Below are 23,536 nucleotides of genomic sequence, written 5' to 3' on the forward strand. Positions count from 1 at the left end.
CTGACATGAATGCTCCACAGCTGCTGAACTAATTTTTACCTCATCATTTCTGTTTTGCAGCCAAGGGGAAGGCATTTTTAAAAGACGATGCTAATTACCTGTTGCAACTTCATAAAACTAATTTGGGCTTGATTCTGATCTGACTCACTCCAGTTCCACTCTGGTGTAGCCCCATTGACATAATTGAAGATGCTCTTGATTTTTAAAGGGCGGGGGGTGAAATCAGAATCCAGTTGAGTGTCTGCATTTAACTAGAGACCCCTTGCTGAGTGACTAGAAGCAACGCGCACCATTTAGTGGATGTTCTTGTTGCAGCATTGAGAAGAGTTGAGTACTTCAACTCACTGAGGAGAAAGCAGCCTAGCCACATGGGGGTGAAATTTTGTTACACTTATGAGGGTGCATCTGGGACTAATTTAAATTCTCCTGTGGAAAGACCTACAGTGTGTGGCATTGCTAACCATCTCGGATCACTTTGGATAGTCTTGGACTTACCTGTCCAGGGGCCTGTGCAGGAATAAAAATGTGACCCCTTTTTGGGGGGGGCACGTACTGTGCTCCCCCCAGGGAAGGAGGAGCTTGCTCTCTCCTTGGGGGGGCCCCACCGGGAACCCTGTGCTTCCCCCCCACCCATCCACCCCCGCTGTGGGGTAGCGTGTACTCCCCCTCGACCAATCCCGTCCTGGCCTACCCCAACCCCAGAGGCTCTGCTCACTGCTGCACTGCTATTGTTTAGGAGGATTGTCCTATCATCTCATCTGCTAATTCGTGGAGGCAGAGAAGGTGCTGGGGGGAGGGCTGGGTGATGGAGGAGGGGATCAGGGTGTCCAGCGCGGCAGCTAAGAACTCTGCTTGGGCATGTGCTGGGAGCAGACCTCTAGTATGAGAGCTGGGGGGCGGGAGGACCCCTGCCCTGAGGCCGGAGCAGCTGCCAGAGGATTTCGGTCTCTCCCTGTAGCCCTGGAGGCAGAGGAGTTCTGTGCCCCTACCAATTACTGGGGGGGCATGTCCCTGCTTGCCTCCCCTTGTGCTCACCCCTCTCTCTGTCCATTCTGGATCAAGTAGATTAGATCAATTAATCAGCAAAGTAGCTTTCCTTGAGCATGTCTAAAATCAAACTAGAACTGTGGCTAACGTAGCATTTGTGGCCTTTCATGTTAAAAGTGAAATGAACTAATCCTCCCTACACCTATGGAAGGGATATTGATTAGTGTTATTGTTTAAAGATGGGGTAACTTAGGCCAGGTCGAAACTAGAAAGGGTTTGCTGGCACCCTCTTAGTGTAGATTCTGCTTATACCAGCAAAAAATGCTTTGGCCAATATGGGTGTGACATTAAAATCACATGGCTGCCAGCTGACTTGGGCGAAGGGGCTGTTTAATTGTGGAGTAGACATTTGGGCTCAGGCTGTAGGACCCTGTGAGGAGGGGAGGGTCCCAGAGCTCTGGACTGTTGGCTGAGCCAGGACGTCTACACAACAGCTAAACAGCCCTGCAGCCTGAGCCCAAGCCAGCTGGTTCAGGCCAGCCATGGACATCGAATTGCAGTGTATATACCAGGGATCCGCAACCCTTGGCACGCAGCCTGCCAGGCCAATGCGGGCTGCGGCGGCCAGCACATCCCTCGGCCCGCGCCGCTTCCCGCAGCCCCTATTGGCCTGGAGCGGTGAACTGTGGCCAGTGGGAGCCGTGATTGGCCGAACCTGTGGACGTAGCAGGTAAACAAACCGGCCCAGCCCGCCAGGGTGCTTACCCTGGTGAGCTGTGTGCCAAAGGTTGCCAATCCCTGGTATATACCCTATGGCTTATTCTGGCTCCCTGAGCAATATAAGCCATACTGGCAAAAGCGCCTTTGTCAGTTGAACAAAATCTATACTAGGGCTTTTGCGGGTATAGAAACATTGCAAAAAAACTAAATCCTCTCCCTAACTGTACTGGCAAAAGTTTCTAGCGTAGACCTGGCCTTAGTGGCCAGATGATGTTGGTGGTACAGGTTCATGCTGAAAGTCAGTGATGCAGCAGTAAAGTCCTTAATCCTGTATCTAACTGGATGCATGTGAGTTAGTGCCACTGGCTTAAATGGGGCTAACCCACTTTGATCTGAGTGGGACTACTTGCATGCTAATATGTTAAGCACGTATGTAACTGGCCCATAGCCAGCAAAGCGGAGTCGGGATTAGAATCTGGGATCGGTGTTCAGTCTGCCTATAATGGCCTGGCATCGGTCTCTTGCAAGCACCCTTTGTGGTCAGGTGTGTCTGCAGTCTTTACACTGTCCTGGCACTGGTATTGGGCCATACCTCCAGTGGTTTCACCCTCTTGCGCTGTTCTGTCCCCAGCTCTCCAACTCAGCCTCTTAACAGTTCAGTTCCCCTTCTGGGAGTTTATCGCTTTCTGAGAGTAGGCCACATCCCCAGTGGCCTGTGGGGGGACCCAGACCCTCCCACTACTCCCAGTCACAGCCCAGGAAACCTAGGAATAGCAGCCATGTGCCACCATGTGTCTTTAACTACACTGCTTTCAATCCCTGGGCTACTTCCCCATGGTCTCACTCTTTGCCAAAGCTTCACCCTTATCTCGGGGCTCATTTGAATTCAGACCCAGTAGCCAGCCAGGAGCTCTTCCTTGAGCCCCCAGTCACTGTTAGCACTGAGCTGTCCAGGGTACTGCAGTTCCCTTTAGCCAGCCAGGAGCACCACTGCACTCCTCAAGCTCCAGCAAGGAACTGACTATCTCTAGCTTTGCAGCTCCTTTTATATGGTCCTCCTGGGCCCTGATTGGCTGCTTCTCCTGCACTCTGTCTGATTGCTGCTTGGAGGACTCCTCTACTGCTCCTTTCCTGGGATAGGTGTGGCAGGACACTGAGGCCTCCAGCAAGGGCCTAGTTTCTCCCCCTGCCCCCATTACACTGCTACTCTAGTCCAGTGCAGGCACTTTCCAAACCAGCTTTCCCGGGCGGCTCTGCCAATATGTATGACTGCTTTTAATTTTTAAAAGGGGGGGGATAATTTAATTTAACGATGTCCAGGCTAAATTTAATTTAACAAGGTGCAGTTGTATGTCTCTCTGTCCCCCTCTCATCCTGCTCCATTCTTATTTCATGTGGCTTAGAGCCCAGCCCTGTCTTTGTTTGTCATAGAAGGTGTTTAAAGTATTTTTAAAACAAGAATGGAGGCTGGGGTGGGGGAATCTGCCATTCCCTAGCACTTAACCTGCTGCTTTGGAGTCTCCTGAAGTGGGCTATTGCACAGCATTTGCAGTCACTGTAACCTGCTCCTGAATGAGCTTTTTCCCTCATCACCACAATATGCGCTGCGGTTTTGTGGCGATTTTGACACGTTTTTCTGCCTTTGGCATAGCAGCTGCCTTTGAAGGCTCATTTCTGACATGGCAGCTGGTGGTCCCTTACTTTCTTTACAGGAACTCCTGGACCCTTCCATAGCGTCACACAGCTGGCTTCCATGCTGACCGCTGGTAGCTCTCTCTAGTAACGTCAGGACTGTGTGAACTGTTCTTTTGCGAGGTGCATAGATGGCTGATGCAGTATTAACGGCTTTGGTGCATTGCTCTCATCTATTTGCTTTGCTTTGTTGTGTCCTCTGCCATTCTTTTCTGGGGAGAGTCTGGTGTGGTTTTTTTCTTTTTCTTTGAAGACATGCTAGAGTTACTGCCGTTTCTGAGCTTCTGGGATCCTTAATTATAGGCCCGATGCTGCTACCACAGAAACCAATGGCAAAGTGACAGCGTGGCTTCCTCAAGAGCCCAAGACTGCAGTGGGAGCGGGCTCAGCTGCTTCATAGACCAGTACAGATTCTCAGCCGGGTGACATGGTTCTCTTTGTGGCTAGGTGGGGGAAGTCCACAAATCAGCCCCTCTGGCGGCCAGGGATCGTTGGGTATGGGAGGTCGGAAGAAAAGCTGAGCATCTCAAGCTGTGCGTGGGTGGAAGATTTCTCCTTCCCTAACTCACTGTGTGTGTTGCTTTTTTCCCCCCCACAGATTGGGAACTTGGAGAACTATTACCACTTTCACCACAGCAGGACGATAAGGCGCTCAACGCTCAGCAGTCGAGGCCGGCACAACTTCCTCCGGATGGATCCCAAGGTATGGCCCCCATCGGCAATGCTGCCCCCTCAGGAGCTAAGCTGCCATGGACTCCTGCATCCTCCTTCCCCTCACCCCATAGGTGGGAGGTGGCGTACAAGGCCCCGAGCACAAGACAACACTGAAACAAGCAGCAGCACGGCCTGTGCGTTGTCATAGGGAGTCCCTCAGGTTTGTTGGCCAAGCTGCTGCAGAGAGGTAAGGATGCCTTATGGCTTCTTTCCCTCCCCCCCAGAAAACATCCCAAGTCCAGGCCCTTGATTGTGTATTGTTTGTTTTAGAGACCTCTTGTTAATTCTGCCTCCCCTCTCCCTTTTGTGTTTGTTGGGCTGGCTTGGGGTAAGGAGCATCTCTCTTGGGGCCATACCATCTGGTTTTAGACCCAAAGTCCATCAGTGCCCAGATGGATCATCTCTTGTCTGTGCCCCTCTTCTCCACCCTTTCCTATCCACCTGCTGGAGTGTGTGACATTCGTCTGTGTATTTCTTAGGTCAGTTGAGTGTGTTTCCGTACAAACGGTTACCGTCTGCATTATGCACTTGTAAGGGGTTTTTATTATGGAAAACTTCAGAGGCGCTTATGCAAGAACCTTTATATCTGTGAACATCTTGCCGGAACACAGTGTGACTATGTCCTCTGAATCAGAAGGGGTTCGATGGCACATGCCCTGCAGCCTTGAGGACACACTGTACAGATTAGTATTTAGTGCCGTAAGACAGTTGTGGAAGTAACATGAATTTTTGCAAAACTATCCTTGTGCTCGGTCTTTGTCCCATGCTAAATACATTGCAAATGCTCTACACTCTCAATGATCACCCTCTTTGTAACCATCTCTTCAGTCCCTCCACTATACCCGCAAACAAAAGCAGCATTCTGTAAAAGCCTGATTCCACGGAGGATGTGGGGGAGTTCTGCCACCAGGCCTAAACACTATGTCATATATTTCTCATTCTAGTTAAATATAACTGTACGATGGTGTACATAGCGCAACGAGTGGCCTTGTAACTATTTGGTGCTCGATGATAAAGATCTTTGGTATGCTCTGATGTGAAGCTTGTTTTTGAATGGTTTGTCTTAAAGAGCCTAGTTTCTTTATTTGCAGCATACAATTGAGCGTGATTACAGACGTATTGTAAATCCAGCATGTTATCCTTGATACCACATGCTCTGTAATTGGTGAATCATTTGACATGCAGGGTATGTTTATCAGTGATTGAAAATACTTACAAGTGACTAAATATTAACATCTGCCTTAAGGGAAAAAATTTTTAAAAACGGTTAAGGAAACTTTCCAATACAGAAATTGCATTGTATGCTGTGGGTGTTGATTTAGTTGTCATAACATTTGCTGTCTTAATGGTCGCTATGTATGAAATCTTTGGCTACAAGCATATGTTACTCTGTTCTAGAGCAGCCTAAGAGATTTTTATCACCGTTGAATTGCCAGAAGTCAGTGTTCAAGAAAATAAAAATTCAGAACAAATGAAATCTATGGCAGTGCATGGGGTGTAGTTGGAATGTAACATTTTTTACTTCCTGATGCGATTCTTTTCTCCTACCAACTTTTATAAACCTTGCATTAGTCTGTGCATACATGTAAAGAGAATTCATGTTTGTGTTTTTTTTTAATTTTGTATTAAAAGCTGAAATAAACATGGTGTCTTTTAATAGATATCTAATGCCATTCTTAAAAAAATCTAATACTCCAGCAAAGATTCCTGTATGTATTGTAGTTGACAGAAGTTTGTGGGAACTTTTGTCTCACTGGACTCCAGCACTGAGCACAGAATGAGAAGACTGCTCCTAGACAGAGCGTGTTCCGTTTCAAGTAAGCTAAAGGGAGCAATGGCAGATCCCAGTTGGTGCTTAGTGGTAGGGTGACCAGATGTCCTGTTTTTAAAGGGACAATCCCATTTTTGGGGACTTTTTCTTATATAGGCACCTATTACCCCCCACCCCCACCCCCATCCCGTTTTTTCACAGTAGCTATCTGATAACCTACTTAATGGTATGTGGTTTTGTGGGTTGGTTTTTAACCTGACATCAGGCAAAACCCAGTGTGAAAAGCAAGAGTTATCACTCGGGTCCTGATCCACAGTGCACTGAAGTCAGTGGGAGTTTCCCTACTGACTTCAATGGGTTTTGGAGCAGGCCTTCTGGGACTGAAGCTATGCTGGTTTACACAGCAGAGGGACAGATTCTCATCTTGTGTAAACAGGCACAACTCCTTTTACTTCAATGGAGCTATGACCATATAAACTGACTGAACGTCTGGCCTAAGGTAGGGCAGATTGGTGTAAATGACCTATTTTTCCTCTTGCATTTAGAGGGGAAAACCTGTTAAATGTGTACATTCGATGCATCTTATTTACTTCATTAATTTGTATACATGCACTGAGCTCCATCTTGGTAAGATGGACTGTCTTTCAGTATTAGAATTAGAAGCAGTTATCAAGGTATAATATATCTTTATAGAAAGACAGGTATCCGTGATGTACTGGGCCTTCATGTAAAGGTTGAGTATCTGTGGCAAAGCCAGCATGCCTGCTGGAGGTGACATACTACTGAAGCAATATGCTCCGTTTCTTAGGCCCTGTAGGTGAGGTGTGGGAGGGAATGTTGTTTTGTGTTGTACAGAGGAGAGAGAATTGGGACCCTTGGTCTTTTTTTTTTTTCCTTCCCCCCCAGCTGTGCACTGATTTGCTCTGTGGCCTTGGGCAAGTCACTTAACCTCTCTGTGCCTCAGTTTATATCTATGTAAAATAGCTACAAAGCTTACCTACTTCATTAGCACATTGAAAGGCTTCATTAAGTTATGTAAAACCCTTTGAGACCCTCAGGTGAAAGATATTAATGGACAAAGTATAATGCTATTATTAAGACTTTCCTATTGACTCAGGATAACAAATTACATTGTTGGTTGTTATTTCCTTGTAAGACCTGCATGGAGGACCCACTATTACTAGTTAAACTGCTATTAAAAGGGGTTTACAGTTAAATATATAAACGGAACCTCCAACACACTATTGGTAACATTCGAACATAGACCTTTGTCACAAACAGTGTTGCCAACAGAAAGGAAAAATAAACAATCTGAACATTCCAACTATTGCTGGAAATAAGATACAATTGGCTGATTGTTTCCAAGTGTTCTAATTAAACTTTATAGCCCTGGGGGATGTATACAGGCATCTGAACATATTATGAATTCAGATCTGCAATTGAAATACCTCCCTTCTAAATTAGCCTAGTTTAGTACAAACCAAATCAATTAGCTTTTAGTCTATTAATATTTGCCTTACCTAGCTCTACTGATTAATAGTCAGTTAAATTGGCGTAGGTTTACAGGCATTTGTTATTACCTTGAAGTCAAGAGCCATCAATTTGTGTTTTTTTGTTTTTTTTTTCCTCCCATCCATTTGCAAATCATTTGGAAGTGCGTTGGCAGTTTGAATGGTGCATAATTAGTAATCATAAAATGGTAAATATTATGAAGTTGTATTACTGCAAAGCATACAGAAACAAACGGAAAAATTTGCACAGCTTGAATGGAATAGCAAAGATGGAAACAAACACAGAAGTCCTAAAGAACTAAAGAATTCAGTCATCTGCAGATGCTTTATCTGTTTGTCATCCATTCAGCTGTTTTATTTACACCATTATTTGTTTGCATGATGGCAGCATCTTGAGGTCCCTGCTGGGGCTGGGGCTCCATTGTATTAGGCACTTTGCTATGGCATAGTAGGAAACAGTCCCTGCCCCAAAGACCTTACAATCTTAAGACAAAAAAGAGGAGGAGGGGAAATGGGAACAACTGAGTGAAGGTCAGGAGCAGAGCTGGGAGCAGAGCTCTGTTCTCCTGACTCCCAGCTCAGTGTCCTCACTAGACCATGCTGCCCTCCCTACATGCTAGCACCATGGCAGCTCCCTTCCTTAGTCAGCTGCAGTGGGAGTGCTGGCATAGACTAGTGGCTGGTCTACAGTTGTATTCCCACCACTGCTACCGTTGGTGGGGGATCTGAAGGGAAGATGCTAGTGTAGACGCTAGACGTTCTCTATTGGATAAAAATGCCTTTATGGTTGTTGGAATTTGAAATCCTCTCATCGTTATCACAAACGACGCAACCAGAAGGAAAGGTGGGGCTTCCCTCACCAAAGTAACTACCTGGGGTGATGGCTTTCTTCACCGAAATCTTAGCCCAAATACGTTTCTTTAGGGCTGTTCTGGATCATTGTCGGAATCTGGCCTTCCCCACCCTTATTGGCTAAGTGTTAATGGAGATCATGTGTATGCCTGAGGCCTTGTTGTCATGTCAGAAAAAGGTGAGTTCTTAACTCAAGTTAGGTCACTCAAGATAAAGGCTTTAACTCATGTGAGAACTACAAACGGCCTTCCCATTGTTAGGATTGTACGGAGTTACCTGCCTTGAGTTAAATCACCTTTTTTATTTCACAGTGAAGACAAGGCCTGAAGCAGCCAAGCTAAAGGGTTGGTCAGAGTTGTTCTAGGCCTCTGCTACAGTAGGAAATTGGCCCATTACTGCAGTGTATTGACTAACACTGAACACAGGCTTTGTCCCATCCATACCAGCAGTTTGTGTGTTCAGTACTAGTTCAGGGGCATCTGTTGCTGACAGCCAGTTAGGCAATGGGTTTGTTTCCCACTGTAGATGAGACTTTCCTGTCAAAATGGTCACCTGACGCCTATTGCTGGGATGTGGGTGGTGCCAATACTACTCAAGCACTTTACAAAGTAGGTCTGTATCAATCGTTAACACTCTTTCGGCCCAGTGCACACTAGCTGACTTAGACCTGCCTGCACTCCCAACTTTTAATGAGGTTTGTAACCAAGTGAGGGCCAGGGTTGGCCCTAAACATGCTTTGTGCCAACACAGAGCAGGGTTAAGATATGGCTGGTAACTGTGCCAGCTGAGCCTGGGTCTCCCTTCCTATTGGCCTAGGCTGGCAGATGGGTGCTTTCTGGTAACTAGGTTGTAGCACTGTTTTGTAGTGTGGACGTGCGCTGTAACAGAGTTGGCCAGTGTTTCTTTCCCCTCTCAGCTAGTGTCTGGTAGGGCATCTGAGTGCATTCTGCCACATGCTGCTGCTCTGTATCCATGTCCTCTGGGCACTCTATCACCTGCTGAGGCATTATGGGATAGCTATCTAGAATGCATGGCTACAAACTCATTTAGGTTGTGCAGTAGGAGTGGGTAGACAGACATGATTTTATGGTGGGGGTTGGGGTCGGAGGAGGAGAAACCTGTGTGGACACAACCCAACCATGTTTGAGTAACAGGGTCTGAGGGGTGTCATGGACTCAATGTATACAATTGTATGCTTAGCTCAAACTGAGTTTCAACTTGATTGAATCCATCTCAAATCCTGCTTTACTACAATTGTGCCTGTGATAGTTATGAAATAGCTGGTCCTGACACGGTTACAGCCATGCTTCATTTTGTAATGCTACTGTTTTAAAACAACAACAAAAATCCCCCACGCATTTACTGGCCCCAGTCAGGATTGAGGCCACAGCGTGCTAGGCACTGTATAGACACATAGTAAGACAGTCCCTGCCCCAAAGAGCTTCCAACCTAAATAGACAAGATAAATATAAACAGGTAGATGACATACAGTTTTAGTTCCTTTTTTAAAAAAAAAACCCTATCTGCCCCTCCAGCTCATTCCTTAGTCTAGATCGGGGGTCTCAAACTTCATTGCACTGTGACCCCCTTCTGACTGGGGCAGCTCTAGCTTTTTTGTCGCCCCAAGCACGGCAGGCAGGCTGCCTTCGGCGGTGCGCCTGTGGGAGGTCCGCCGGTCCTGCGGCTTCGGCGTACCCACCGCGGAATCTGCAGACCTCCCGCAGGCAAGCCGCCGAAGGCTGCCTGACTGCCGCCCTCGCAGGGACTGGCAGGGTGCCCCCCGCGGCTTGCCGCCCCAGGCACGCGCTTGGAGCGCTGGTGCCTGCAGCTGCCGCTGCTTCTGACAACAAAAATTACTACATGACCCAGGAGGGGGGACCGAAGCCTGAGCCCACCCGAGCCCCGCTGGCCTGGGTGGGGGAGCCAAAGCCTGAGTTCCACTGCCCCAGGTGGGGAGGGGCAAAGCTGAACTTTCAGACCCAAGCAGGGGGCCTGTAACCTGAGCCCCACCGCCCAGGGCTGATGCCAGGGCTGGGGTCCACTTTGGGGTCCCAACTCAGCCTGAGAGGCACTGGTTTACATGTCTCCCCAGAGAGGAGGTCTGTGACTGACTTACCTGCCAGCCCAACAGAGCTGTAAAGGAAAACGAACTTACTAACCCTTTCATTTAGCTGCTGACGTTTCTTTGTTAATGTAGACAGGATTCTCTCCATGTGAAACCCTTGGATGCATCCATCTATATTACAAAATGGAACTGCATTGCAACCACGTCTGCCTGATGGAACTGGAGCTCTGGGGTGGCTCTGGGTAGGGCGGCTCTGTGCCCGGATACAGGATCGAGAAACGGGCCAAGATTTTCAAAGGTGACTAGTGATTTTGAACCCTTAATTTTTCAGCGCTCAGCTCTTTAAAGGGACCTGATTTTACACAAAGCACTGAGCACCCATCCTCTGTAAATCAGGACTTTTTCATAGTGAGCACAGACTTTAACGTAAGAGCAAGGGGAGTGCACAGCACGCAGACATCTGTCTTGAAGGCCGATACTGCAGTTCTCTTCTTGCTGCTGTACCCTACTCCTATTTCCTCATCTAATCTCCCTTTGGAATTTTGGCTGCATTTTTTCCCTCTAGGGAAATTCTCACCCAAGCTAACCTTCCCTGAGTGGTGAGTGAGATACCCCATTCCATGTGTGCTGTTTCTTGCACAGACAGTCAAAAGGAGGACAGGGCATCTTCGGAAGTCTCGGGATTTCAAAAGATGAGATTAATTCAAGAAAAGTTATAGGCGTATAATTTTAGGGAACTGGAACTTTAAACTGTAATTTAAGTCATTGTTCTAATTCCTAGTACTGGCCATCTCCAAGCAAATTTGTCTGTCTGCAGTTGAATTTTAATCTGGGATTTGTATATGCTACAGCTACTGGATGTAAAAATCAAATTAATCTTGGTCTGCAAAGTCACTCTGTTAAATAACTGGATCATATTCACTTGGCGAGGACTTCCACCTCCATTGGAATCTAAAGAACCTGCTTTCAGCAAGTGAAGTTCTTTGTGGTGGTCAGTCTGACCATTAACCCGTAATAAATCAATGTCAGGTCCACTTTGATCTGCTCAGGCTGTTGGCAGATTAAAAGCACAGAACAATTTGAGCTGATGGAATAAGAAACATGCCGTGCTGGCTGCTGCTTCTAAAAGGACTTTTTTTAGTTGAGGAAAATGTTCTGAAGCACTCAGCTTTCTGACTGGGCCAAAGTATGGTTTGACACAGTATCATCGAGTTTAATTCTAAAACTATTCCAAAAGCTTGAGAGTATAGTAACTTTGCACTTAGCCGTCTATAGCCTTATGGGAGTTGCACAGGTGCTACACACAGCGCATCTGGGATAGTGTAGACTCTCTAAGGACACTTGAAGGAGAGCCTGGCTCTCCTTCCATGATCCTTGAGGAGCAAACTTCAACACCACGCTCCCTACTATAGGAGATAATTTGGAGGAAACTCTGATTTGGCAGATGTAGAGCTTCTCACTCCTGGCCTTGGCTTGTGAATGGAAGAGCTGGACTTGGCCTGTCAGCATGGACACTATATGGACGGGGAAGGGCATTGCTTTTAAGGCGAGGGAGGCTGTCTCTTGCACGCACCAACAGATTAGTGCTTGCTGTCATCTGTGGGCAAGCACAATGAATGTTTGGAGACTGAAACGTCAATAATGAGACGTATTTCAAATGGAAATACAGCAGCAGAGGAGGACAGCAGCCAAGGTCTAGATGCCTGCAGGCATGCACCATATAAAAAGCAATAACACTTTATTCCCCCCTCAACACACACACAACGGTTTATGATGAAAACATGTTATGGCCATCTGGCTTGTCCTGGAACTGTGTGTTAAACACTGAATAGCCATTCAAATGTTTGGTTTTTTTTGCTGTGCTGGGAATTTGCATCCCACATGCAGATTTTGTTTAAAAAAATACCTTAAGTGGCTAAATTAATATTTATTAAAAATACATTCAGATTGTATGTATTGTTTTTACTGTAGAAAGGCCTGTTCCTCTTTTTTTAGCAGCTCCATGACTGTGAATGGTTTGGGTCTGTGGCATCTGCCCCTTGTTGTCTTTGTCACCATCCCATATTAAGTGGCAGGACAAGATCAGCAATGAGGATATTAGTACCCAAACCCATCCATCAGTTCTGGGTTGGGTTTGGTGGCTTTATTGGTACCAACGGATTATTAGGCTGGAAGACCAAAGCATTCAGAAGTACTTTTACTGAGGAATACCACTACACAGTCAGCGAGCATGTGGTCACCAAAAGCTTTGGTGGCACAGTACAATCACCAGTGATGGACATAGGCTGAACATCCACTTTGACCACCTTAAGAACCTACCTCGAGATCAGTCTGGGTGGGGCTTGATCTGCAAGGAGGCCAGGTGTCCCTTTGGGATTGGCCATGGTGATGATCTGTCACTACACCACAGTTTCCCTGCAGGAAGTCTAGTCTGCTGATCTATTGTCCTAGCCTCCCTCTGTTCTGCCCCCGGTGTTGTGAGTCAGAACTTGCACAGACAGCTGGGGTAGAATTGAGCAGAGCCTGATTGCATCACAGAATAGGGACTTCAGAATGTTGTTGTGAACATTCCATTCAGCCTTTATTTAATGTCCTTTTTTTTTTTTTTAAGCTCAGCTCTCATTTGCGGGAAACCTTTTTTCCAGTGAGTAGGTATCTATATGAAAGCAATGTAAATTTAACAAGACCACAACTCTTAACTATGCCAATCTCAGTCTCTTCTCATCTAGTCAAATGGCACAAACTACCATTGAAGCAAATGGCATTATGGCGGATTCCTGGTTTGCTTGTGATGTATGGTGGTAGGGCTTGACTCAGCACAACAGTTGTCACTAATTTAACTAAAATCAGTTCTTAAATCAGTTTAAACTGATGCTGCTTCTTGTTAAACCCAGTTTATATCAATTTAGATTAAATCAACCTCAACTAAATTGATACAAGCCAGGTTTTAAATTGAATGAAGGGTGTCCATTTAACAACCAGTTAACTCAGGCAGTTAAAAAACCAGGCCTCTAGTTAAACTGAAGCAACTTTTGTAGGAAGATTTTAAAGCCTTGGGGAAGGCACCAGATACAGCATATATAGGAAGCGCGCCTAGAATTATGAGTGGTGAGAAGAAATACAGTGGTGCAGCAAAAGACTGAGCTACTAAAGAATCAGAGCTGTGCAAAATCCATCCGAGTTGCTAGATATTCAGTGGGAAAGGGAGGCACCAGTCCATTTATCTGGGAGTGGTGGGGAGGGAATGTTGGCATCCACTTTACAGTGAGACATCAAAGGCCCTTTAAAAAAGTTGGTGTTGTGACAGTCCTGTGTGTGACGGGGCTATCAGCGAGGGTCTGGTGGCGCAATTATAGCTACATCCTCCGGTGCAAGAGACCAAGAACCAGTACTGAAAATGCCGAAACTAAGGAGGGAAAAGGCACTGGCAGGTGGAGGAGGGAAAACTCCAGATCCGAATGCTACAACTCAGAACAGGCAACAGGCACTTATTGCCAGAATTCAGACCAAGGGCTTTTGGAGGCAGCCTGGGGTATTTTCCTCCCAAATGGAGAATTTCCCACAACAACCTGTTTGCAGATGGAGCATCTCAACGCTCCACTGTCTCCTGGAAACAACAGAGAGAGAATACAGACCCAGCTAGGAAATCTGAGGACTGGAGTGGGACTTTTAAAAACTTGGGGTAGTGACAGATCATTTAGGGTTCTGAAAAATGTAGTAATTTATAACTTGTTTCCTGTGGCTAAGCTTTAGTTTAAAAAAACAGGTCTAAGGATCTTGCGTCTTTGGTATCAGAGAGTGGCAGAATCTATGCGATGAACTGTCAGGTGAGTTAGCTGCCGCACAGCTGGGGCTGGAACCAGAATTAAGCCAGGTAGTTTCTGACATGCAGCCCTGTACTCAGATCACATGCCTCTGAGTACGGTAAATGTACTATAGTAACTCTACCAAAAGCAGTAAGATCTTCCCTTAGTGATGAGTCCTGCCTCCAGGCTCTGCTGTTAAATCTTTCCTGAGAAGTGGAGTTGAGGCTGCTGGTTTTCTTGTGAGAAATTATCAGGGTCTAGGTAAGAGAAGTGAGAATAAATGACAACCTACTTAACCTATAAATGCCTGTGATGCGGCATCTGCCCCACACTGTCCAAGAAGGGGTTAACAGAGCCCTAGGGAAGCTGTGCAAAAAGCAGCCAATAGGAGAGGGGCTGTGAGGCGTGGCCAATCAGGGCCCAGCAGGACCATATAAGAAGAGCCTCAGGGCAGAGCAGAGGCAGTAGCTGCCTAGAGTTTAGCACTGTGGACAGAACAGTGCAGGCAGGAACCCTGGGGGAAGAGAAGGTGCTCCAGACAGGCTACTGTGACTGAGAAGGGTGCTGTGGCTGCTGGGAAGTGGCCCAGTGAAATGCACCGATAGTAGAGTCGCAGCAGAAAGCTGTAATCCACAGGGTCCCTGGGCTGGGACCCGGAGTAGTGGCAGGACCAGGAGCTAAACTCCCCTGGAAGAGGGGAATGTGGATAGTGACATGGCTGAAGGGGCTGAGCCATGAAAAGGATGCTGTGGTTCCTGATGCTGCCAGAGGGGTTGCAGGTGGACTGCAGAGAAGGAGTGAATGGGTGCAGACCATGGATGGGGGGCGTCGGCCTTGAGCTAATCCCCGGAACAACCAGAAGGAGGCGCCAGTCTGGCGGTGAGTAATGCGCTCCGTGACAGTGGCGTAAGGGCTCTCGGCGTTGTACTGACATTTGGCAAACTAGTGTAAATCAGTGACACACGGAAAAGCAGGAAATAAGCTATTGTATCCCAATGTACATGGCTAATAACCCTGGCTCCTGGGAATGCTGAAATTAGTTTTATGACATCTCATTCATAATGTGACCAAACGAGCACTCTGATGAGCACACTCCATTTTTAGATAATACAGCACAAAATTTGGAGGCTTAACTTGCCAGTATCATCTTTTAGCATTGGTCGTGTCCAACAAAACATCAGTCTGAATATAGATTTTTTTACTTCCAATAATTATAAGTGAAATCTTTAAAACACACAGTAAATGTTGCAACACTGTGTAAATGAACAGTCTAGCGTCTTCTACAGAGCTAGTATGGAAGTTGTTGTTTTCCCTGTGGAAAATTTTCAGTTAAAATGAGAATTGTTTTCATTTTGTCAAAAAAAAAAATTATGAAATATTTTGTTTAAAAACTAATCAAACCCAAACATCAGATATTGTTGTTCTGGACAACTGGAAATGTACAAAAAAAGTTTGCTTTTTGGCAAGGAAAGTTATACAATTTTTAGCTGATCAGGCAAAAATTTTTGATTTAAGTGAATTTTTTTGCCCAACTAGCTAAAACTTCTCAGTTTTCAGCTGTAAAATAATAATAAATACCGGTTTTGGTTTTTCAATGAAAACCTTAAAAAGTCATCAGAGGGAGATTCCCACACGAATTTCCATTTTAATGAAAAGCTGTTTTTCATCAAAAAATATTTTGAACTAAAAACTTCTATCAGCTGTAGTCATCTAACTTCCAACGCACGTCAAAATCCTGGTACGTTTACTTGTGTTTGAAGCAAGAAAGAAAGCGTGTATTTCAAAGCATTCTGTTTGATTTCAATGGGTGTAAGTTTCATTTTTCTCTATGAAGAAAAGAAAGGAATTCTTTTTGGGGGCAAGTATACACTACTGTGTTTGCACGAGAGAGCAGGAGAAGGATGAAAAGAAGAAATAAAGAGGGAATGCATGACACGTATTTAAAACCACCACCTTATAGGGTAGCTAAGAAGTTCCTTGTATGTTAACTCAGGCTAAGAGTGGCATTTGACAAACCTTGCCCTTTCTAAAATCGCTTTGCATGTGATCTTGCGGAATGTCACCCACCACTAAAACCCCAACAAATGTCACAGTACTAGACCTGAAGAGTGAACCTAGATCTTCTGCCGAGAAGTATTCTCTGTAAGGATAAAAAATGTCTGAGCTTGGAAGCAGAGAGCTGCTCACTTTAGGTAGATGGCCGAGTGCTCAGGGAAAAAATATCCTAGCACTTCTGAGCCTGCTCAACCAATGACTGCCTTCATGTTTAACTTATTTATTGCAGTTTTTATGGAAGATGAATGGTGACTTCCATCAGGGCATGGAGTCAGGAGAAAATGTGGCTTAAATCCATAATGGCATGCAAACAATCCCTCCCTTTTTAATTCATCAGCAAAGACTCAGTGAGTCAAGCTTGTGGGAATTTATTTTTCAGGATATGTATGTGTGGCTTTGGGGCCCGTGTGCATGGTTTACATGGAAAAACATGCTCATAGGAGCATACAAAAGCACTCCCCTTCAACACTAAGGGTCTGTTGATAGAGATTTTGATGAGGGAATTCAGTGGCTTGATTATTAATGTGAATGGTCTGAATGTGGACGTTGGATAAAGCTGCATTTTAAGAAGTACTAAGTAAGTATTGAGAGCACATGATGTGCTTAGATGAAGCCAACATGATTTTAATGCTAGCAGATGAAAGAAGAGAAGCAGAATCAATGTCCCTGCTGTTTTAGGACTGTTAGGGTAAATCTGTAGACCCAGTTATCACAACTGTGAGCTCCACTCTGAAAAGTGAGTGAAAGTTCATAAAACGCCACAATAGCTTAGACCAACAATTGCTGATGGGGGGGAAAAGTGCAAACGGGAGACTGAATTCGTACAAGGGAAAAGGCTGACTGGTATAACTCAAGTATTGTGTTCAGATCATGCCTGGTAAACAAGAAAAGTGTGGGACGGAAATCAGTGAACCAAAATTAGTGTGGCGGATAAAATAATGAGGGTATGGGCTAGTCCACCCATCACTCCTTTTTGGGGTCCTTAAAAGATTTTTCGAGGAAAATTGGAGGACATGAATGGAAGAGGGCAACGATTGCTGACTGAAAGGAGTGAGCTCTACCAATATGGCTGCCATCTCCACTATCTCCTGGAACTCCAGAATCCACCATAACACTACTAGATATCCTAAAAGATGTCCAGACCAGATCTAGGAGGAACCTAGATGACATCACCACCTCCACCGTCTCTGACTAAATCCCAACCACCATGTGGGAGTGAGACTTTGCCATCTACCCTCACCCCCATATGTCCTTTCCCTCTCCATTTTATTTCTTCTCATTTCTGTCCTCCTTTGCCTTCTGGGTTAGCTGGCCAAGACTGGATATTTTGCGACACTGCAGTGAGCCTGTGACCAAAAGCACAACTAAAAGCAGTGCCCTACACAGCCCGATGCTGGTATAAGTTTGCAAGGCCTTAAGAGTGGTTAATGAGATTGTGTTCTGAGCCTGTTTTTCCAGCAGTGAGGTGGCAGGTGAAGGTCCACACCAGCGTCAGAAGCTGCATTTTCTATCTTTGCTGTTTTCACTCCTCTCTCGTGTGTTTGTCTTGTTTGGTCTTTTAGGAAATGGGAACAGACTTTAACAACCGCTCCTGCCCATCTCAGCTAACTTCTTCTGTTTTCCCCCAATAGGACAGGTATTACTATTTATGATACCACCTAAAAGATGGTCAAACAAGTCCCCCCGCCCCTTCTAATGACTCTCTTGAGTTAAAGGGAACAAGGGATGTTGTTCATATGAAAGTCTTACTTAATACTTGACATTTCAAATGCTTGAACTGTTTTTCCTTCTGTTTCTGTATCTTTATTAAAAGGTGAAAAGGATTCTTAATGGTGTGTTTGCCGTGGTACAAAGCAGGTTGAAATCTCTGTATGCCAAATCCCGAACTTTGTTTAAAACTGTCTGATGTTGGACAGTGTTAAGTCTTTGGGACCATATGTTCCAGTCCTGCAACTCCTAAATAAACCTGAGGGCAAGGAGACTGAAAATTATTCTGGTCAGTTGTAGGCCCGGCTGCCAGGTTTCCTCAAATCCATTTTAAAGAACGGAGGATGAAATTCCAGGCCCACTGAAGTCAATGAGAGTTTTGCTGTTGACTTGAATGGCCTGTATCTCTCCCAAAGTGGCTTGAAATGTGTTTGAACTTTTTTGAGGGGTGTTTTTGATATATAGACTTATTTCTTTGCCAGTGTCACGCTGTCTGGAGTGGCTCAGGACTGTGAGTGCCTTCCTCAGGGCAGACTGCCAGAAAACAGGGCAGATACCCCAAGCTGGTGGTGTGTTCTATCATTAGATTTCACCAAGCCAGTAAGAAGTATGGACTCCTGGATCACTATACCAGTCTTACCATGGAGTCAGACGGTCCCCTTAGAATGTCCAGCCTATCTTGCCACCCCGACAAACTGGACTTGGCAATAAAATGGTCACTTACTCCAAAACTCGCATCATATTTAAGTTGCTTCCAGTCCCAAGAGACCAGTCACTTACCCCTGATCAACTGGTACCCTAGATCTTACACCAAAGACAATGCTGGTAGCCAGTTCTACTAACTAAAGGTTTATTAGCTAAGGAAAGGAAAGGTTAAAGCAAGTAAAATACATGCGCAGTTTGGAATTCCAAAGGGTGGCAGTGATGTACTAAACTGCCAATTTCCCAAAAGTCTTTTCACGGTACTGTGATTGTCTCGGGGGATCTCCGACTTGCAGCTGGCGCGCTTCCCTGTAAGAGTCCAAACAGTCCAGAGATGAAAGATCTTTTCTTGAATCCATACTTACAGCTTCGTCTCACAGAAAACAAGCCGACAGTGTCTCTACCCAAGTGGGCTTTTCCTTTGATGACGGAGAGTGAGAAATGCCGTTTGCGTCTTTGACCTCCAGTCATCAACACAAAGACCACTTGCTTTGAAATGAGCTCTTTTTTCTGTTAGGGTTCTTCATTTGCATTCTACAAGGCTTCTTTCTCCTTTGATGGGTTAGTTGGTTACAGGGGTATACACAATATAAATTGCTACTACATTATAATGGGATACAGAAAAGTGAACACAATGCAAGTAACATCCCATTAGTTTTTGTGAAGTTTAAACACCAAATACAATCACCTTGATCTATGCTAATGCACAAGTGAATTGGCCTGGGGCTTTGAGATGAGCTGGCACCTGGTCTGCCAGTGTCATAACCAGTTCAGAAGAAAAAAAATAAGCCAAATCAAAAATCATCATTCTCATATGAAAAAAAGAAATTAAATATAGTCCCTTCACCTACTCACCTACCAACTGTTTGTTTTACAAATAGGCTTTGCGCACGCTACATTTCTTCTGCTGACTCAGCCCAGATGATACTTTTTTTTTTTAAAACCTTTATGTATGACCCATGGAGCAGCGTGCTGTCCTACCGTTCTCTCTGGTGCAGCTTATCTCTTCACACTGCCCTTCCCCTTGCTGGATAATTCCATCTGTCCTCTGTTAAAATTTTGTTGAAATGGAATGAATGATGGTGTTATGGAAATTATTCCCCTGCAGGCAGGAGTTCCTTCTGGGCTCCTTCTCACCAAGTCATTCCACCAAGTCATTTCATTCCCCCTTTCCCTTCCCCCCCCCCCCAGTCCCCCAGGAGACAGCCCCCCTCAAGAAAGCCAGAAGAAAGTCTCCTTCCTAGTTACCTAGTTACAACAGTTACAACATCCCTCTCCTGCCTGTCCTGAGTCTGCTGAGTTCACTCCTGTTCCACACTCTCTAAAGGAACCAGACAGGCAGGCAGGCAGGGAACCCGCACAAGCTCACCTTGACCCTCTGACTGACATATTGCCCCTCAAAAAAAAAAAAAAAAAAAAAGTTTTTTTTTTGAGAAACAGGGTTCTGCTCTTGTGTGGAATGATAAATGGCTTGGCTTTCATAAGGCTTTTGCTCAAAAAAAGAACTTCTTTGTGGGGGGGGGGAGCTGTGCCTGGCCCTGCTCTGGTATACGTGAGGTCTGCACTTGTGTTTGTTGTTGCGTGCTTTTTGGCATTGTGTGTATATTCTGTTGTCAAATGCAAGAATTAGTCCATTGTGGGTCCAGTCCTGCAAACTCTCATCCATATCAGTAGTAGCTTGCAGAACTGGCTCTGTTTGTATCCAGAACATCTAATTAGACTATCTCGTTACATATTCCATCCATAGTACACCTCTACTTCGATATAACACTGTCCTTGGGAGCCAAATAATCTTACCGTGTTATAGTGAACTTGCTTTGATCCACCGGAGTGTGCAGACCCGCACCCCCTCCGGAGCACTGCTTTACCACGTTCTATCCAAATGTATGTTCTATCGGATGGCGTTATAGCGAGGTAGCAGTGTACTTTAAAACTTACAAATGTGATAAAGCAGCCTACAAAGAAGATGAGAGGTTATTTGACTTCTTCCATTTCAGATTTAGTTCGTTTTCGTTCTGGAACAGAACACAGCCTTATGCAAAATCTAAATTTGCTCTAGATTTTTCCATGGTGAGGAAAACCATCCACAGGCTGGTTAGAAATGAGTCAGGAATATAATGTTAAAGGCCTTTCAGTTTCAAAAGTTGTTTTGTTTGCTTGGGATTTTTCATTTATACTATATATACAATGTTTGAGTGGCCAATGTTTTTGTTATATCTTTATTTGCATATTCAATCATTTAAAATCTCTGTAGGTGAAGTGGCTACAGCAACAGGAAGTGAAACGACGAGTTAAGCGACATGTGCGGGGTGACCCTCCTTTGATTCACTTCAATGACCCAATGTGGTCTAAAATGTGGTATATGGTGAGTATCTTCAGTAGTCGCCTTGTTGCTAGCCAGGTACTTTTCTGTGGTAGGGTTATTTTACAGCGAAGTTACTTTTTAAGAAAATTGAAAGTTTCATTACTCTTGATAGTGTAGCCCATTGACTTCTGTGTTTGCATCCAGTGAATGTGCTTTGTAGCTGTATTAATGTATCCCAGGATGCAGAAGAATGTCATCTTTAGAGGCAGTATGGCCTAGTGATTGAGCATTGGACTGGGACTCGGGTGACCTGGGTTCTCTTCCTGGCTCTGCCACTGACCTGCTGGGTGACAGTCGGCAAGTTATTTCCCTTCCCGTGCCTCAGTTTCCCCATCTGTAACATGGGAATAATGATACTGACCTCCTTTGTAAAGTGCTTTGAGATCTGCTGATGGAAAGCGCTATAGAAGAGCTGAGTATTATTGTTAATTGTAATTAGCTTTCATCGTGATCACTTTATCACAGGTACAAAATTCTAAGGGCTGAAGCTACCTGTATGCAGTAAGATCATTTTATTTTGGTTCATTGATTTGTGGTTGGTAGGGCAAGTCATGTAAAATAAAGGAGTTTGATAGAAATGCTACTTTGTATGAATATAAAGTTGAAGATCCCTGAAGTGGAAGAACCAAAGAATATTAAGATTTCAGTTCCCCTCATTAACTTGTTTGGGGATTTCTTGATCTAGTATGTACATTTAAAACAACCTTACACATAGCTTGGTAAACTGTGGAATGTAAATGTATTTTCAGATTATTTGATTCGTTTGCACAGTATCATTCTGCAGCTGAACTGGGGATGCTTTGAACTCATTGGCACATTGGGATGGATCAGTTTTATAATTTGCCCTTGGCTATTTCTGCCCTCAGCACTGTGGAGATAAAAACAATCGCTGCAGGTCAGAAATGAATATTCCAGCAGCCTGGCAGAGAGGATATACTGGCAAAAACGTGGTGGTGACCATTCTTGATGATGGCATAGAGACAAGTCATCCCGATCTCGTGCAAAACTATGTAAGTAAAAAAATAATAATTGTTTGCCGCTTCTCTGTAAACTTTTAGACTGGCATGTCAAATGGAAAATGTGATAGTTCTTCAAGGAAAATGGGAGCAGAGACTTTTTTCCCCCAGTGAATTTGTTTCTGAAGAACTTTAAAAATGAAAACATAATTTAAGGTCAGTCATCAACAGAATACACACAAAGATTGGAAAAAAAGCAAAACTTCAGATTTGAAACATCATTCCCATTGGGGATTAGCCAGCTGACTAGGAGATGGTGGTGGGATATTTTTAAACCTTCATCAGTCTCCTGTAGAGTAAAATCAGGCATCCTGTGGCCAAAGACAAAGATGATGTAAATGGCTTTGCCTAGCCAGAGTTTGAAAAGAGATCAAGCAAGACATAAGACTTTCCATAGCTAATCTCTTTCCTGGCCCTGGGAAGTCTAGTACCTGAGTCAGGCTGACTTTTTTTTAACTGAAAGATCCTGATTGCCAAACACCCAACGCCCAGATCCTCACTAGGAACCTGATGGACTTTGGATCACATTCCATCTTGGCAACACGGACTGTTTCACATACCTCTCTAGCCTGATCATACCTCTCTAGCCTGGATGGAGGCAATACATTTAGTACAATTCTCCTGGTTCTCACCTGATCACCGTAAAATGGGGAAGACCCTGACGTGCCAGTCCCTGCTGACTCACCATTAGCTCAGTATTTGGATGACACAGGTGTGTGAGTGGAATGCCTCTCTGTTATAAACAGGAACTGAAACACTCTTTACCTGTCAAGCCAAGAGTTCACGGGTTGATGTTTCTCCTGCAACAGTTGACAGTGTTCTAATACATAAAACAGCACATGATGGAGCATTCCTACAGATCTGTAAGATGCTAACAGGGACAATTTCTGACTATCTGAGTCTTCTGTGCCCAGGATGCTCTTCTTTTCACTGCTTTAATAGGTTTGACATGTCTTTTGTTATAGGTGTGCCCTAAGAGTTAATGATTTTAGTGTCAGATCCTGGGTCCTAACTCTATTTTCCCTCATTCTCTATCAGGCAAACTCCCTTTAGTGAGAGATGCTGGACCGCAGGATTCAGCTCACAGTGCAAAGCTCGTCATTTTTAATAGATTAATTCTTCATTTAATTTATTTCAAAAAGCTGTAAAAGAGCCTGGACAGGTGCTTTCTAAACACTTTGAAATAAGTTAATATAAAGAAGGGCCCACACCCAGCAAACGCACAGGCACGTTCCATTGGCTCACAAGCAATTGCACACAAAGGAAAAAAGTTCCTTGTAAATTTCAGTGAGCCCTTTTAAGCTGTTTCTCCTCCGGGCTTGCAAGCTCCGGTTCCCAGCCTGAGGAGTCTGCTGGATTTAATAATGGATGTCAATAGCCTTTGTTCGTCTTAAGCAAATACTTGAGAATTAAATGAGACGTGCCAGGTGATTGCATAGGTCATCGCCCCAGCCCCAGCCCCTGGAGTGCTCTGTTAGTGCTACTGTAGCATCTTACCTGGCTCACAGGCTTTTCATTTAAGTATTTCATTTTATTTGTAGAGTGAACACTCTATAGCCTCCCGGAAGGGCGT

At 44.9% G+C, this 23,536-nt stretch overlaps 1 protein-coding gene and 1 long non-coding RNA gene across 4 annotated transcripts in view; one reads left to right on the forward strand and one right to left on the reverse strand.

Annotated features, from left to right (window-relative positions):
- LOC120373085 overlaps window positions 1-12,792 on the reverse strand; it is a 38,195-nt gene extending 25,403 nt beyond the window's left edge. Inside the window, exons 1-2 of the long non-coding RNA XR_005585367.1 lie at window positions 12,632-12,792; window positions 10,407-10,483 (exon numbers count right to left, since the gene is read on the reverse strand). This is a non-coding gene — a long non-coding RNA (uncharacterized LOC120373085). The remainder of the gene's footprint in view (window positions 1-10,406; window positions 10,484-12,631) is intronic.
- The window catches only part of PCSK6 (proprotein convertase subtilisin/kexin type 6), a 102,728-nt gene that overhangs the window by 9,468 nt on the left and 69,724 nt on the right, over window positions 1-23,536 (forward strand). For 2 of the 3 annotated variants that reach the window (XM_039490950.1, XM_039490952.1), the window contains exons 2-4: window positions 3,998-4,102; window positions 20,837-20,947; window positions 21,814-21,957. In XM_039490950.1, coding sequence (XP_039346884.1) covers window positions 3,998-4,102; window positions 20,837-20,947; window positions 21,814-21,957 — 360 coding nt within the window. The remainder of the gene's footprint in view (window positions 1-3,997; window positions 4,103-20,836; window positions 20,948-21,813; window positions 21,958-23,536) is intronic. The other variant, XM_039490951.1, reaches the window with a different exon arrangement.

Source organism: Mauremys reevesii, linkage group 10, assembly GCF_016161935.1.
Source record: "Mauremys reevesii isolate NIE-2019 linkage group 10, ASM1616193v1, whole genome shotgun sequence".
Taxonomy (NCBI): Eukaryota; Metazoa; Chordata; order Testudines; family Geoemydidae; genus Mauremys; species Mauremys reevesii.